Source organism: Eretmochelys imbricata, chromosome 6 (assembly GCF_965152235.1).
Source record: "Eretmochelys imbricata isolate rEreImb1 chromosome 6, rEreImb1.hap1, whole genome shotgun sequence".
Classification (NCBI taxonomy): domain Eukaryota; kingdom Metazoa; phylum Chordata; order Testudines; family Cheloniidae; genus Eretmochelys; species Eretmochelys imbricata.
The window spans coordinates 19,176,281-19,193,364 of NC_135577.1; the positions used below are offsets into that span (position 1 = coordinate 19,176,281).

General features: G+C 53.2%; 1 protein-coding gene across 1 annotated transcript; it reads right to left on the reverse strand.

The window, feature by feature from the left end:
- Positions 1-3,929: 3,929 nt before the first annotated feature.
- Positions 3,930-10,346, reverse strand: LOC144265524 (dispanin subfamily A member 2b-like). The gene is made up of 2 exons (XM_077818170.1): positions 10,112-10,346; positions 3,930-6,834 (listed from the first exon to the last, which is right to left on the reverse strand). Exons 1-2 carry the CDS (start codon positions 10,307-10,309, stop codon positions 6,694-6,696), a joined length of 339 nt encoding a protein of 112 aa, XP_077674296.1. The 5' UTR covers positions 10,310-10,346; the 3' UTR covers positions 3,930-6,693.
- Positions 10,347-17,084: the final 6,738 nt, after the last annotated feature.

Here is a 17,084-nt window from a genome sequence, read left to right on the forward strand (position 1 = left end):
AAGCACCTAGGGGATAATAGGGTATAAGAAATAGGCAACATGTATTTGTCAAAAACAAATAATGCCAAACCAACCTAATTTCCTTCTTTGATAGGGTTACTGGCCTAGTGAAAAGGGGGAAGCAGTACACACAATCTATCTTGATTTTAGTAAGGGTTTTTTACACAGTTTCACATGACATTCTCATAAGTGAACTAGGGAAATGTGGTCTAGATTAAATTACTGTAAGGTTGGTGCAATACTGGTTGAAAGAATATACTCGAAGAGGAGCTATCAATGGTTTGCTGTCAAACTTGGGGGAGATATCAAGTGGGGTCCCACAGGGGACTGTCCTGGATTTGGTACTATTCAGTTCTTGCATTAATGACTTGACTCATGGAGTGAAGAGTGTGCTTATAAAATTTGTGGATGACACCAAGCTGGGAAGGGTTGCAAGCACTTTGGAGGACAGGATTCGAATTCAAAAGGACCTTGACAAATTGGAGAATTGGATTGAAATCACTATGATGAAATTCAATAAAGACAAGTGCAAAGTACTGTACCTAGGTAGGAAAAATCAAATGCACAAATACAAAGTGGGGAGTAACTAGCTAGGCAGCAGTACTGCAGAAGAGAATCTGGAGGTTTTAGTGGATCACAAATTGAATATAAGCCAACAATGTGATGCAGTTGTGAAAAAGGCAAATATTAACTGGGGTGTATTAACTGGAGTGTCATATGTAAGACATGGGAGGCAATTGTCCTGCTCTGCTCAGGACTGGTGCGCCTCTGCTGGAATTCTGTGTCTAGTTCTGGATGCTACACTCTAAGAAAGATGTGGACTAATTGGAGACAGGCCAGGAAAGCAAGAAAAATGATGAAAAGTTTAGAAAACCTGGTCCTGGCCTATGAGGAAAGGGTATAAAAAAACCTGTGTCTGTTTAGTGTTGTGAAAAGAAGATTGAGTGGGGGACCTGAAAAGTCTTAAAATATGTTAAGGGCTGTTATAAAGAGGGTGGGGATCAATTGTTCTCGATGTCCACTGAAGGTAGGACAAGAAGTAATGGGCTCAATCTGCAGGAAGGGAGATTTAGATTAGATATTAGGAAAAGCTTTCTAACTATCAGGGTAGTTAGGCTCTGCAATAGGCTTCCAGAGGAGGTTACAGAAGCCCCATCGTTGGAGGTTTTTAAGAAGAGGCTGGACAAACACCTGTCAGGGGTGGTCTAGGTTTAATTGGTCCTGCCTCTATGCAGGGGACTGGACTTGATGATCCCTTGAGCTCCCTTCCAGTCCTACATTTCTGTCTCACAAGCCAAACAATGGGAACAAGTTGCAGCTAGCCAGGCTGGCAACACACTGTACCATAAATCAGAGACTGTCCCGGGAAAATGGGACACAGGGAAAGATTGGATGAGAGATGCACAATGCAAAGGCCAGGTTTCTCAAAGTAGCCTGTTTCCTTTCCTTAGGTCATGTCTCTCCCATTTGGCCATTTAACCCTACAGAAAGATCCATTCCTCATTTAGGGCAATTCCCTTCCTACAGATAACAGGAAGATGTTGGTTTTGAAGTGGACTTGCTGGAGCGGGGGCACCATCTCTATTGCCAATGATGAGAAGGGAAGAGAATTTCCCCTCTGACATTGTCAGGTCTTTAGGGAAAGACGCCCATCCCCAGGTATACTTGGGGCAGTGGGATCTGCTCTTGGAAAGGCTGAAGATTGGATGAATCATTTGTAAGTCTTCGTGGTACCAAACAGGATGTAGGTGAAAAGCCAACAAGCTACATACAGAGCCTGCAGGTTTTACTTAGCAAAGTTACTGCAGGCAGAGGTGTTCTCACCACAGAGTCTAACAAACTGCCGAACAACTCTGCACCGGGCTCTGACTCTTATCCTCCAGTGCGAATGGAAGCAAGTGAGCCCACCACCATTCTCTGACCTGCTGTTGTTACTCAGAATGGAGGACGATCGACGTGTAGCTCTAACTCTGTTCATGCAGCCCCTGGTGTGGTTCAAACATCGGGACTGAGGCTCCAAAAAGCCATAATATTGGCTTAAAAATCATGGGTTTTTTAAAAAAATAATTCATTGGGGGTTCTTTGTTTTTGTTTTTGAGCCTTTAGCATGTTCTCAAGTCCTAGTTTTGTGATCTACTCTGCAACTGAGACGGTTAGACACTCACCTTTTTTTTAAATGAAAGTTGAGATTTCCGTGCAGTCATGTGGGCTTTAAGAAAAATACTAAATGTAAAAACGCCCTCCTCCCCCTCCCCCCCCGCCCCACATCCTCCTTACCATAAGTGAGGCTGTGATGAAACTTACCTGGGCCTGGGGTCCCACAAGCCGTTGCTGCCTGGTTGCCAGGCAACCCTTCCTTAAGCAGAAAGGAGGCCGGAGAGATGGAACTAAAGCGGCTGCCCAGATGTCCCAAAGAAGGGGAGCTCTGGTTGGTTTTTGATCCCAGCTGCCAGAGCGAGAGGAGGCAGTCACTCCTTCTGGGGTGTCAGTTGAAAGGGAAGAGAAGCAGGGAGCATCCAGCTCCCTTCACTGAGTGACTGGTTTGAGAAGTTTCCCACTCCTCAGTTGGGAAACTCCGCTGAGTTGGGTCCCCGGTGGGCCTACCACACCGCTGCAAAGGCAGCGACTGCCTGACAGACAGTTCAGCTGCCTCAGCCTACAGCCTGATCGCTGACAGTTACTTAAACCAGGAGGAAAAGCAGAAAGCTTATAGCTAAGCTTGTTGCCCCAGCGTGAGGCCTGGTCTACACTGCAGAGTTAGGCCAACCTAAACCACCTTGCATCGATCTAACTACGGAAGTGTCTACACTTAACTTTCACTCCCACCGACGTAACTGGCCAGCTACGCTGACTTAACTCCACCTCCACAAGCGGCATAGAGTCAAGGTCGATGTAGTTAGATGGACGCAGTGTCAGCGTAGACACCGCGTTGCTTATGGCGCCTGTTACTGGCTTTCAGGAGCCTTCCCACTGTGCCCCACACTGACAGTATAATCGATACAAGTGCTCCTGGTGATGCTGCACAGCGCTGATACCAGGGGCTAAGTGTAGGCACACACAACCAATGTAAATCACTGTAGCTAGGGTTACCATATTTCAGGTTCCCAAATGGAGGACACTGCTAGGGGGAGGGGGAGCTGGAGGGACGGGGGTACCATGGCACCCTTACTTCTGTGCTGCTGCTGGTGGCGGTGCCGTGTGTTACTATTGTTCAAGTAGGTATTAGACCTACAAGGATGTGTTTCGTGGTCAGACTTTATTAAATGCTTGTAAGCTGCTGCATGCGCTAATCTCTGTATGCCATATTGTAAGGTAATATTTGAGCAGTTGTATTGTAAGTCTCTGTGACAATGTAAATCACCAGACAGGAGAGAAACGTTAACTAGTGTAAAGTGCTAATCTGCAACAGAAGATGTTACGTCCTGCCCAACGGCAAAGGTCCATCAACACCACACGGACTGTTGTGGGACATTAAAGAGGACAAATAGATGTTTAGACAAAGCCTACATTATTTTGTCTCTCAATTTAATATCAATTTTCAATAAATTCCATTTTGGGAAAAAAATGGGGAAAAAATCCCCAATTTGACATTTTTGGAACAAAAAGTTTTGATTTTTTCATTTTGAAATGACTTTGTTTTGAAGTTTACTTTATTTTAAAAAATAAGAATACATTTTAAAAAGGGCTGAAATTGAAACAAAATGTATCGATTGACCCAAAACTTTTTTTTTTTAATTTTGTTTTGCAAGAAATTTTGGAATTTCGTTCCTTTTTGGGACAAAGAAAAAACTCAAAATCTTTAATTTTGGGGGAAGACAGAAAATCCATTTTCCATCCAGCTCTCGTCTTGACCCACATGCTTCAGAACACCAGTTGGGGTCAAATAATAATTTCACCCATGACATAATCTTGCAGTGTCAGGCACAATCTGGAGAGTTTATGCTTCTTGCGTGTTCAAATTTAATAATGATCATATTAATAACACAAGATGCCAGATAGCTGGTTCATTTGCAATTCAATCAAAGATCATTAGTCAAAGATTAATACAGCCTGATACAGAATACAGAAAGGAATACATATGTTACCAATCCACTTCTGACTTAACTCCCCAAAACTCTTTCCTTATACATAGCTTGGGACAAAGAAATTCCGTTCCCATGACTGATTTAACTGCGAGTTCTATCTTAGATGCCTCAATTTACCTCATTAATAAGCTAAAGGCATCTGTGACCCATCCATTATTACCAAAACCACTTGTGACAATAAGTGGTTCTTATTGACCTAAACATCAACCAGTGGTTCATTATTTTATCAATTACAGAACATGTGTGTGATAACAGACATCCCTTGTCAATCACCAGTGGTCCCTCTCTGGACATGGGATTGCAATTCTTTACAGGTCAACAGGGTCAGAGTAAAGGATTATACACATTCCATTATTGATTACATACATTCATTCCTTTGGTCCCCCACTAAAGTTCAACCTAAGTACAAAGAACTTTTCAGTTTGATAAGTACAGAGCATTAGATTTGTAGATACAAAACACTTTGGTTTATACCCCAAAAAGGATTTTGGTTAACATATATAAAAGAATATGTATAAAAATATATAAAAGAATTGTAGCAGTTTTAGTATCTATTAACATGCTTCACTCTGAAGTCTCCAGCACTGAGACCCCAGGCTAGATGAGATTACAATATCCTTTCTCATCTGTGGCTCTTCTGCCATTTCTTGTGGGTCACTTTCTCCCCAGAGAAACCTCCCCAGTTCCCTGTCAGGCACACAGGTGTTGGACACCAAATTGGTGGTCTCCTGAGTTTTGTAGATTGGTGGGCAGGACCTCACGCTCACATTCCTCCCGCCCCTCCGCTCCATTGGAGCACTGGCTCGTACCTCCGGCCCAGATCCTGTACTCCTAAGAGAAGGGGCAGGTCAGGGAGCAAACTCAAAGTCCACTTGAGAATTTTTTCTCCCAAATTCTTCTGTTGGAAGCACAATTCAGCCCTAGAGATGCACTGATTGTAGGAATGGGCCCAGGGGTGAAGAGCAGGAATGGAGCCAGGGGGTGACGGAAGCACATACCTAGCTATGGGATACTGAATAAAGGCACCCGAGTGCCCAATGCTTCTGCTTGGAAGGGGTGCGTCAGAATCTGATGCATTCAGTTATTTAGGACTCAGCTCAATTCTTCCCAGCCCTGACCCAAGGGGAGAGGGAGAAGGGAAACTCCCCACACTTTCAACACAACTGCTGCTTCTGTATTGGAGCCCTGGAACCGGTCGCATGGGGCCTGGGTGTGCAGGGAACTAGGTGTGTGGGGACAGAATGTGCTGCTGCCAACCACTATAAGGCCTTTTATTTTTAATCAGATTAACACCCGAGTGCCTTTCCCAGGCACCCCCTAGGCTCTAGGCAGCCCCTCCACTCACGCAGGCCCCTGCTCTGCAATGCCCAGGTAGTTTTCCCACTCTACTTCCAGTCCTAAAAGGCTCAGCCGTCCAGCTGGGCCCTGGCTAGAACACCTGGCTTTGGGTGTCAGTGACCAGAACAAAAGGGGTATTAACACAAATGAAGCATCCCCAAGCTGGGTTAAGGCTCTTGCTCTTTAGAAGATGCTCACCGGGCTGGGGCCCTAAACTGATGAGTTCACAAGTAAATAGAGAGGAATAGTTCCCTCTCAAGGTGAACCACATCGAGCAGGGCCAGCCCACCCTTCCTTCCAGGAGCACAAAGAGCTCCTGCCTTCAGCCAGTCCTCCCTGCAGGAGCTGCGGACTGCTCCCCTCCCCACTCTGCAACCAACTCAGCTGGGTTTCTCCCATTTAAGCACCCCCCCCCCCATTCCAACATCTCTCAGAGGTGGGGCGGGGCCAACTGGTCCCACATGTGCTCGTTAGCTCTGTGTTGCCCAGTGCATTACCGCATTACACAGATCAAGTTAAACATTTTGTCCCCTTTACACTTCTCTCTTCCCGACAGGGCATGTCGCTGCAGTGAAAAGAGCAGGCCAGAGTCTCTGCAGATGGCTTTACTGCTGTAAATACTGCCCCGGGCAAACATTATTGCTGACTTGATATAAACAGATAAAACTGGGCCAAGGCACAAAGTTTGAATCCAGATCTAAATTCATGGGGAGTGGGGGGATGGGAGGGGAATTTGGAACCCATGTTTTGATTTGGCCCATTGTAGAATGGGGGCCAATGGTAAAGCCTGGATCCAAACTACCCCAAAGAGTGGGTGGTTCTGGTCCCTCTCTAGGAACAAAGTGAGGTAGACTGGAACCTCCTCTGACCTCATCATCTAATACTCTCTGTGTCGGGTGCTGCAGAGAGGGAGGGTCACAGCAGCAGTGAATGTGGATGATTTTCAGTGCAAGAAATCCAAAAAAGGTGAACAGCTGGATCAGGCTGGAAAAGGAACAAGTAGGTAGTGGCCAATTCCATGGCCACAGTGCACGGAGCAGAGGACTGGGGGCCCGCGCAGATTTGAAATGAGGGTGATCACATAACTAGCATCAAAGCTACAACGGTGCTATTAATGAGTCAATTTTTGAACTCATGACCAGTTGTGAATTTCCATCACAGCACGAATAGCCAGCAGCATGTCGTTTCCTCGCCATTTGGGTTATCTTCCAATCCCTTCTCGGAATGCCTGGCTGTTGTCAGTCCCAGGAACTTCATTAAACAGATGCTGCTAAGGTCTCAAAAAGAAAACTAAAAGAACCACAGCAATAGCAACTACCACCAGCAGCGACCCGATGATGTTTAACACCTTGGCAGTGGTGCCATAGCTCCGAGCACCTTCCAGGTCCCCCAGTACTTTCCGATCTCGGGCCTGGAAAAGAAAACAGGAGCATGGGGAAAATGAGAGCATGTCAAGAGGGTGGGAGAGTTTTTATATACTGCTTAACCCCTTCTGTGCCAAGATAAAGCACCCACAGCCCATGCACCATCTTACTGAGCTATAGGGAACTCCCTGACTTCTGCAGCAGAAAGAGAAGAAGCCAGAGTTCAAAGGGAGCTAGTTCAGGTGTTTGTTCATTGAGGTTTCACTAGGAGTGTAGAAAGTACAAGAGACAGCTTTGCGAAATAGCCAGGATTTCAGAGACCACTGCTTGTGCAGAGCATTCCATATCACGCAGTTCATGGCCTTTTGTAAATATGCAGCTCCTTTGCATAATGACCATTAGTATAATGTTGCTTGTTTGCATGCTGGTCCCACCCATCTGCGCTAAAGCCTCGATTCACTATGGTTCTGTTTTACAGTGCCATCTTTATCTAATAAAGAAACAAAGGGAGGGGTGGAAGTTTAAATAAGCAACAAAAGCATGACCACAAGATGGTGCTATAGCCTAACAGCATGAATGGTTAATATGAAACTAAGCAGGCAATTTTCATTTGAGCAACCACATCTGTTGACTATATACTTATGCGGTCATGGGGGGATTAATAAACTGTTGATTAGTTAAAAGCCCCAGGTGCCCTGATTTGAGAGAGGATGTCCAAGGTAAAAGCTGCCCTCAAAAGTACCTGCTCCTAAAATTGAGTTCTGTGTAGCTAGAAAGCTTGTCTCTTTCACCAACAGAAGTTGGTCCAATAAAAGATATTATCTCACCCACCTTGTCTCTTTAGTCCTAAAATTAGTAAGCTAATGCTTTCTGGACTCGATAAAAAGGGGTTATCCTAACTGAATTGCATTCCCACATTCACTATAACACATCAAATAGACAAATCTGGTTTGTTGGATTTCAGCATTAAAATCTAACTGGCTCTTGGGCAAATGCATAAAATTGACCCCCATTCCCACTGATATAAATATATAACCCTCTGCAAAGACGTGAAGCCCCAGCAGTGAGAGCAACCACTCTGTGCCCACGGTGCAGTGGGGTTAGGGTGAGCAGATGTCCCAATTTTATAGGGACAGTCCCGATTTTGGGGTCTTTTACTTATATAGACTCCTATTACCTCCCACCCCCGTCCCGATTTTTCACACTTGCTGTCTGGTCACCCTAGGTGGGGTACAACTAGAAATAACAGGGTGCCACTGAGCAAAGGAAGATGCAGTAGATCAGAAAAATGACTCCCTAATGGGAGGTGTGCCCATATCACCTGGAATATGTAAAGCTACCCTGTGAGATATGTATGAGGTGGAAAACATGGCATTGTCAGAGGAGAGGGACAAAATGACCTAACAGGGGTGCTTTCCCACCTCTGATGTCTGTGAATGGTTTGCTATCCTGACAAAGGCTGACTGAAAACCTAGCGTGGGGAATCCTTAAGCCTGCTAAAAAGTCCCACTTGTGACAGGAAATCCTGTTACTAATTGTCATTATAAACTAGCCTTTAGAGCCAGCACCATGGACCAATTGTGCTAGGCCCTGTACAAATACGCTGGATGCCCTAAACACAGTGTAAATGTTATATTGTGTGTAAGTCACGACAGTATAGAAAGAAAACTGGAGAGACAGACAGGGGAGCATGATAATGCTGTTTCCTCAATGATAAATATTGAATTTCTTTTTTTCCTTGGTGCACCTCAGGTGTTCGTGGTTCTTGCAGAGGACCAGACCTCAGAGAGCCTGAACAGACACTATTAAGGAAAAACAAATGCACAGTTTCTAAAACTTTGGGAGTACGTAGTTTGCAATTTCCTAAAGCTGGCCCAGCTGTACACACAGCAGCCCACATTCTACGGCATGCTCGGTTTGCATGCGCTCTCCCTGGCACAGCACACCCATGTGTTCCTCTGTGGGTCATTCTATACTCCAGCTGCAAGGAGCCCTTTACTCCCCACTCGTGCGGGGGTTGAGTCTCTCATTGTGGAAAATGGAGCCAGTTAATTCCTAGGGCAGACTGGCCACATCCCAAGCTGAGCCCTCACTTACTAGAGTGTTGAGCATCCAAACCAGCCTGCAGAGAAGCTGAAGTGCATCTCTTGCACAGTGGTTTGGTGTTCCTATTGCCCTGTCCCAGGGGTCATTCCCAGCCAGGTCTCAGTCTGCACACTAGAATAGCACATCTCTTTGGAGCACTGATGTGGGGCACCATTCCCCCTGCTACCCCCCACACCAGAGGCAATGCAAGGAGCACTGAGCAAGTGCCCCAGACATGCCAGGACATTCCCTGACCCTCTAAGGATGCTCACAGCCAACCGGCTCTGCTGCAAACTCCTAACCCTAAACGCCCCCACACAGCCCGGCCCAAGGACAGCTGATAGCAGGAGCAGCACAGGACAGCCCCGGCTGTGGGGCAGCCCAGCTGGCCCCGCAGGGTGGATTCCTGCCTTGGGATGGGGGCGGGGGCTGAGCGGAGAAAGAAAAGCCAGAGTCAGGGCTGTGGGGAGGGGAAAATAAACTGCCAGGAGTCGGGAGAGACCCGGGGGCTCCGGGAAGGGATGCGGGAGGGTCGGAGAGCTGGGATGCGTGAGCCCTGGATACCGGCTTCCCGGCGGGGCGGGCTGGAGGGATCGGGCCGCTGGGGGCACCAGGTGATCCGAGGGGGATCCGGGCGCTAGGGGCACCGGGGGGAAACCGGGCGCTGGGGACACCGGGGGGAAACCGGGCGCTGGGGGCATCGGGGGACCTGAGGGGATCTGGGGGCACCGGGGGGTCCGGGCGGGCTGGAGAGATGGGGGCACTGGGGGCGATCCGGGCGCTGGGGGGCACTGGGGGACCTGGGAGGGGGGATCCGGGCGCTGGGGGGGGGGGGTCCGGGTGCTGAGGGATCTGGGAGGAGGGATCCGGGTGCTGAGGGATCTGGGAGGGGGGATCCGGGTGCTGAGGGATCTGGGAGGAGGGATCCGGGTGCTGAGGGATCTGGGAGGAGGGATCCGGGTGCTGAGGGATCTGGGAGGGGGGATCTGGGCACTGGGGGGGGGGGGGTCCGGGTGCTGAGGGATCTGGGAGGGGGGATCCGGGTGCTGAGGGATCTGGGAGGAGGGATCCGGGTGCTGAGGGATCTGGGAGGGGGGATCTGGGCACTGGGGGGGGGGGGTCCGGGTGCTGAGGGATCTGGGAGGGGGGATCCGGGCGCTGGGGGCACGGGGGGGGGGGCGGATCCGGGCGCCGGGGGATCCGGAGCGGGAGGCGCCGAGGGTCCGGCCCGGCTCTCACCTTGATGGAGAAGATGAGCGCGGGGAAGCCCAGGCAGCCCAGGCAGGCCAGCTTCTGGCACAGCAGGACGTTGAAGAGGGACCAGAGCACGAAGTCGCGGGGCTGCTCGGCGGGGAAGCCCTGCGGGGCGCCGGGGTAGGGGGGAGGCAGGCCCCGGGGCTGCAGGTCGATGCTCACGCTCTGCTCCTTGCACGCCATGGCCGGGCGCTGCGAGTGCGGCTCCGAGCGCGGCTGGAACCGGGCGACTCCGGAGCGGGGCGGGCGGAGACAGGAAACGTGACTCCGAAAATGAAACCGCCCCCCGCCCCAGCACAAACTCCCTGAACACCCCCCCGCCCCGCACAGAGCCACCCCCTCCTGCCCCCCAACACCTCCCCCCGCACAGAGCCGCTCCCAGCCCCCCCGAACAGAGCCGCCCCCTGCCCCTCAGAACCTCCCCGCACAGAGCCGCCCCCCAGAACCCCCAAACACAGAGCCCCCCCCGCACAGAGCCGCCCCCCAGAACCCCCAAACACAGAGCCCCCCCCGCCTCCCAGCCCCCCCACCCTAACAGAGCCACCACCCTGCCCCCAGAACCCCTACACACAGAGCCACCCCCGCCTCCCAGCCCCCCCGAACAGAACCGCCCCCCAGAACCCCCAAACACAGAGCCCCCCTGCCTCCCAGCCCCCCCACCCTAACAGAGCCACCACCCTGCCCCCCAGAACCCCCAAACAGAACCGCCCCCCCAGAACCCCCAAACACAGAGCCCCCCCCGCCTCCCAGCCCCCCCGCACAGAGCCGCCCCCCAGAACCCCCAAACACAGAGCCCCCCCCGCCTCCCAGCCCCCCCACCCTAACAGAGCCACCACCCTGCCCCCAGAACCCCTACACACAGAGCCCCCCCCGCCTCCCAGCCCCCCCGAACAGAGCCGCCCCCTGCCCCTCAGAACCTCCCCGCACAGAGCCGCCCCCCAGAACCCCCAAACACAGAGCCCCCCCCGCCTCCCAGCCCCCCCGCAGAGCCGCCCCCCAGAACCCCCAAACACAGAGCCCCCCCCCCGCCTCCCAGCCCCCCCACCCTAACAGAGCCACCACCCTGCCCCCAGAACCCCTACACACAGAGCCACCCCCCTGCCTCCCAGCCCCCCCGAACAGAGCCGCCCCCCAGAACCCCCAAACACAGAGCCGCCCCCCAGAACCCCCAAACACAGAGCCCCCCCCCGCCTCCCAGCCCCCCCACCCTAACAGAGCCACCACCCTGCTCCCAGAACTCCTACACACAGAGCCACCCCCCTGCCTCCCAGCCCCCCCGAACAGAGCCGCCCCCAGAACCCCCAAACACAGAGCCACCCCGCCTCCCAGCCCCCCCACCCTAACAGAGCCACCACCTTGCCCCCAGAACCCCTACACACAGAGCCACCCCCCGCCTCCCAGCCCCCCCACCCTAACAGAGCCACCACCCTGCCCCCAGAACCCCTACACACAGAGCCACCCCCTGCCTCCCAGCCCCCCCGAACAGAGCTGCCCCCCAGAACCCCCAAACACAGAGCCACCCCCCGCCTCCCAGCCCCCCCCACCCTAACAGAGCCACCACCCTGCCCCCAGAACCCCTACACACGGGGCCACCCCCCTGCCTCCCAGCCCCCCCACCCTAACAGAGCCACCACCCTGCCCCCAGAACCCCTACAGACAGAGCCACCCCCCTGCCTCCCAGCCCCCCCGGACAGAGCCGCCCCCCAGAACCCCCAAACACAGAGCCCCCCCACCTCCCAGCCCCCCCACCCTAACAGAGCCACCACCCTGCCCCCAGAACCCCTACACACAGAGCCATCCCCTGCCTCCCAGACCCCCCGAGCAGAGCCGCCCCCCAGAACCCCCAAACACAGAACCCCCCCGCCTCCCAGCCCCCCCACCCTAACAGAGCCACCACCCTGCCCCCAGAACCCCTACACACAGAGCCACCCCCCTGCCTCCCAGCCCCCCCGCACAGAGCCGCTCCCCAGAACCCCCAAACACAGAGCCCCCCCCGCCTCCCAGCCCCCCCACCCTAACAGAGCCACCACCCTGCCCCCAGAACCCCTACACACGGGGCCACCCCCCTGCCTCCCAGCCCCCCCGAACAGAACCGCCCCCCAGAACCCCCAAACACAGAGCCCCCCCGCCTCCCAGCCCCCCCACCCTAACAGAGCCACCACCCTGCCCCCAGAACCCCTACACACAGAGCCACCCCCCGCCTCCCAGCCCCCCCACCCTAACAGAGCCACCACCCTGCCCCCAGAACCCCTACACACAGAGCCACCCCCTGCCTCCCAGCCCCCCCGAACAGAGCTGCCCCCCAGAACCTCCAAACACAGAGCCACCCCCCGCCTCCCAGCCCCCCCACCCTAACAGAGCCACCACCCTGCCCCCAGAACCCCTACAGACAGAGCCACCCCCCTGCCTCCCAGCCCCCCCGGACAGAGCCGCCCCCCAGAACCCCCAAACACAGAGCCCCCCCACCTCCCAGCCCCCCCACCCTAACAGAGCCATCACCCTGCCCCCAGAACCCCTACACACAGAGCCATCCCCTGCCTCCCAGACCCCCCGAGCAGAGCCGCCCCCCAGAACCCCCAAACACAGAGCCCCCCCGCCTCCCAGCCCCCCCACCCTAACAGAGCCACCACCCTGCCCCCAGAACCCCTACACACAGAGCCACCCCCCTGCCTCCCAGCCCCCCCGCACAGAGCCGCTCCCCAGAACCCCCAAACACAGAGCCATCCCCTGCCTCCCAGACCCCCCGAGCAGAGCCGCCCCCCAGAACCCTCAAACACAGAGCCCCCCCGCCTCCCAGCCCCCCCACCCTAACAGAGCCACCACCCTGCCCCCAGAACCCCTACACACAGAGCCACCCCCCTGCCTCCCAGCCCCCCCGCACAGAGCCGCCCCCCCAGAACCCCCAAACACAGAGCCCCCCCCGCCTCCCAGCCCCCCCCCCACCATAACAGAGCCACCACCCTGAACCTCTATGTTGAGGACCCCAGGGCATGGCCACTAGTTAAGTCGAGGGGATGGAAGGCCATAAGGGTCGAGGAAGTGTCCCTGCTCTAGGCCTAAGGGCTTCTTGTCAACCCCCCTTAAGGGAGCTCAGGCCTGGCTGGTTTGAGTAAGCTCTTCTGCTCTTAATACAATGTTGCAGTCGCAGATAATGCCTTATAGTGCAAGGTTTGCTGATGCCAAGTTAAAGATAACAGGAGGAAATTGTTACAAGGCCAGGCAGGATGTGCTGGTTGTTTAAGTTGCTAGAAATGCTTATTAAAGGTTGCAGGAAATAAACATTGTTGTAACCCATATAAGGAAGGCAGAGCATTTGTGCAAAGCTTTAATTGGCTGATGTGTAGTGCAATAGCATTAAAAAATATAAAAGTATGTATAATGACCTGCTCTGATGTGCAGGATTTAAGATTTCTCTCCCTGTACCTTTCTTTAAAATTCCAAATAAACTTTCCTGCTTCTCCACCCCGTTGTAACTATTGGGTAACGCACACCGGGCAATGCACCCCTGCTGTTGCTTGCCTCAGGCACGCTGTGCCGGCAACACCTACACACAGAGCCACCCCCCTGCCTCCCAGCCGCCCCGAACAGAGCCACCACCCTGCCCCTCAGAACCTCCCCACACAGAGCCGCCCCCCAGAACCCCCAAACACAGAGCCACCCCCTGCTTCCCAGCCCCCCACCCGCACAGAGCCACCCCCTCCTGCCCTCCAGAATCCCCACACACAGAGCCACCCCCCTGCCTCCCAGCCCGACCACCCTACCCCCCAACACCTCCCCCGCACAGAGCCACCACCCTGTCCCCCAGGATCCCCCTGCACCCCCTTCTATCCCTGCCCCAGAACCTCCCCCCGCAGAGAGCCACCCTCTCCTGCCCCAGCACCCCTCCCCCACACAGAGCCACCCACTCCTGCCTCTGCCCCAGCACCTCCCTCAGGACTGAGCTAGCCTCCCCCAGCACCTGCTACCCCAGGGCAGAGCTCCCCATCTTTCCTCAATACCCCACCATCTGACAGGCCCCTGAGTGATTTAATTCTCACCCCCTGCTATTGAATTAAGTGCACCCCCTTCTTTCCCCCACACACTCCCTAAGCCCAAATCCCCCCTTGGGGCTTATCCCAGCCTGGCAGAGCCCGAGCTGGACTCCTGCCCCCATCCCCCAACTCCTCACCCCAAACCCCACACAGCTGCCAGCAGGGGGCAGTGAAGGACAGCCCCGGGTATGGGGCAGCTCAGCCAGCCTCTGGCAGGGAGATGGAGTCCTGCCTTGGGATAGACAGACAGAGGCCAGGCGAAGGCTCTAGGGGGTGGGGAAACTCAAGGTGGAGCCTTGGCAGGTAGAGCAGAGGAAACAAAAGACTGCAGAGGGCTGGGGAATGTAGGGTGGGGGATGGGGCACGAGAGATGTCCAGGGGTGGAGGAAACCGGGTGGGATGGGAGTGATGCGGTGGAAAGCAAGGGGCAGGGATCGGGATGCGGCAATGGGCCCTGGCACATGGGGGATCTGGTGCAAGCTGGACTGGAGGGATCAGAGCATTTGGGTGGGGGGGTGTCTCATCATGCTGGAGAAGATCAGTGCAGGGCAGCTCACACAGCCCAGGAGAGCGATCTCCTGGCACAGCAGGATGTTGCAGAGATGGACCAAAGCACAAAGTCCGGGGGCTGGAAGCCCCACCTGGGGCCAGGGTAGGGGGCAGCCACGCCTGCTCACGGCCTGCAGCTTAGAATCCATTGCTGGGTGGTGCGGGGCCTGAGTGTGGCGGGACCTGGGAGGTTCTGGAGGGAGGGGCTGGGGGAGCCCAAGTGGCGGAGTCAGGAAACTAAATTCTGGGAGCCACCCCCAGGACAGAGCCAGGCCCTATACACCCCTTCTGCCCCCAGGAGGGATCTTCCTCTTTACTTCACCATCTAGATCTGCCCCTGCTCCCCCCACCAGATAGGCTGGTAGGAGGGGGCAGCTCTTTGGCAGCCCATCCTCACCACCACTTGCCACCCCAACCTCCTTTAGAGACCCCACACTCCCTGTCTCTCCTTTCTTCCCAGCCTCTCCCCTCCATGCATCCCTTCTGCTCTACTCCCTCCTCTATCAGCCTCCCCCACCCCTAGGAAATGTCAGCCCTATGGAGAGGATACACAGAAGAGACAAAAAGAAAAGGAGTACTTGTGGCACCTTAGAGACTAACCAATTTATTTGAGCATAAGCTTTTGTGAGCTACAGCTCACTTCATCGGATGCAACCGATAAGTGAGATACACCCAGATAATCTGGCGTATGACCTGCACCCACCCACAGTAGAGGAAGCTCAAAAAACCCCAAGGTCTCTGCCAATCTGACCTGGGGGAAGATTCCTTCCCAACCCTACATATGGCAATCATTTTGACCCTGAGCAGGTGAGCAAGACACACCCAGCCAAACACCTGAGGGAGAGCATGCTCGTTGCCACCTGAAAGCCCTGGCCCACCGGCTCAGTTTCCCATCTCCAGTTGTGGCCATCCCTTCAGAGGGAGAAGATACCAAAAAAAACTCTCTCAGAATACACTGTGGGGGATCCCTTCCTCATCACTGCCAGTGGCCAGCTGAAACCCTGAAGTATGACCTCTAGGAACATAGGACGTAAATCAGAAGTGAGCCCCAGGGCTCTTGTGGCAGTATGTTCCACAGGTAAACGGTGTGCAGCAAAAACATTTCCAGATCAATGGAAAATATAGAGAAAGCAGATACCTTTAAAAAAGTTATCAGAATGTGCCTCAAACATGTGCTACCAGTTCTGCGGAAAACAAACCCCGAAATTCTTCCCAAGCAACTGGATGAAAATACATGGGGGTGGGAGGAATCCAGAACTGTTAGGCCAGTGTATTGAGCCGCCAGATAAGGCATGGCTGTGAAGTGGAAATGGAACGCACCTCTGATCATTACAATAGTGTGTGGGCAGGACTTGGGATGGAAAAACCTACCCAAGCCAAGATCTCCACAGCTGAATGTCATAGTTTAGTTAATGTTCATCTGGTTGGAGAGAACAAGGCCAGCCACAAACAACTTTTAGAAGAAAATCTGTGGCTACGTAATGGTCCCTCCCTCTTGGGTCCCGAGGGAGGGTAGTACTGGAGTGCCAATGAGAAGCACACTCAGGAAAGTAACTCAAATACTTTCCTGATGGACTGTTTTTTTCTCTAAATGGACAACCTATCCTAAATTCTCAATTACTGAGGGACAATCTTCACTCATTGATATATTTTGCTTTCCGCCACCAACTCTCTGTATAACTTTTTTAATCAGTAATGTACCCAAATGCATGGATACTAGATATCTAAACTGTATTCTTAAATTCATTCACCTAAATTTTGGTTATTGCTGATTATGCACTATATGTATCTTATGACTTTAAAAACAAACTTTGTATTTGTGGATAATCTAAGCACTAAGAAAAGAGTGTCTCAACCTATGTATTATATAATTTTTTTAACTTTAGCTTTAATAAAAATTTTCATCTAGCTGGAGCCAGGCATGAGCTTGTTACAAGAATCAGCTCTTATTTCAGAACCCCCAAGAACTGAAGGATGATGGATCTAGGGATTTGGTTTGACCCATTATAGAGGAGGGCCAGACAAAAAATTCCAGTCAGCATGCAAGCTCCCCTCCCCACTCTTTGGCTGGGGGGTGGGAATTCCAATTTAGCTTTCTGGGAACAGCTGCTGCACAAATCATCTATTCAAATATTGGGCGATCTTTTTCAGTTTAACCTTAACTCGGAATGTCCTGGCTCTCCACATTGAGAACTGAACTGTTCTTCCAGGATGTTGACATGCTTCCAAGTGTAACATGCTCTGACCCTTAACTCCATCTTAAGGAAATTTTGGTCAAGGAATTTGTTTAGTTTTTCATGAACTGACAGGAAGTGTGTCGTCACAGCTGGGTCACTGCTTCCCGCCCTCTGCAGAGCTTTGTCGCTCCAAATGTTCTT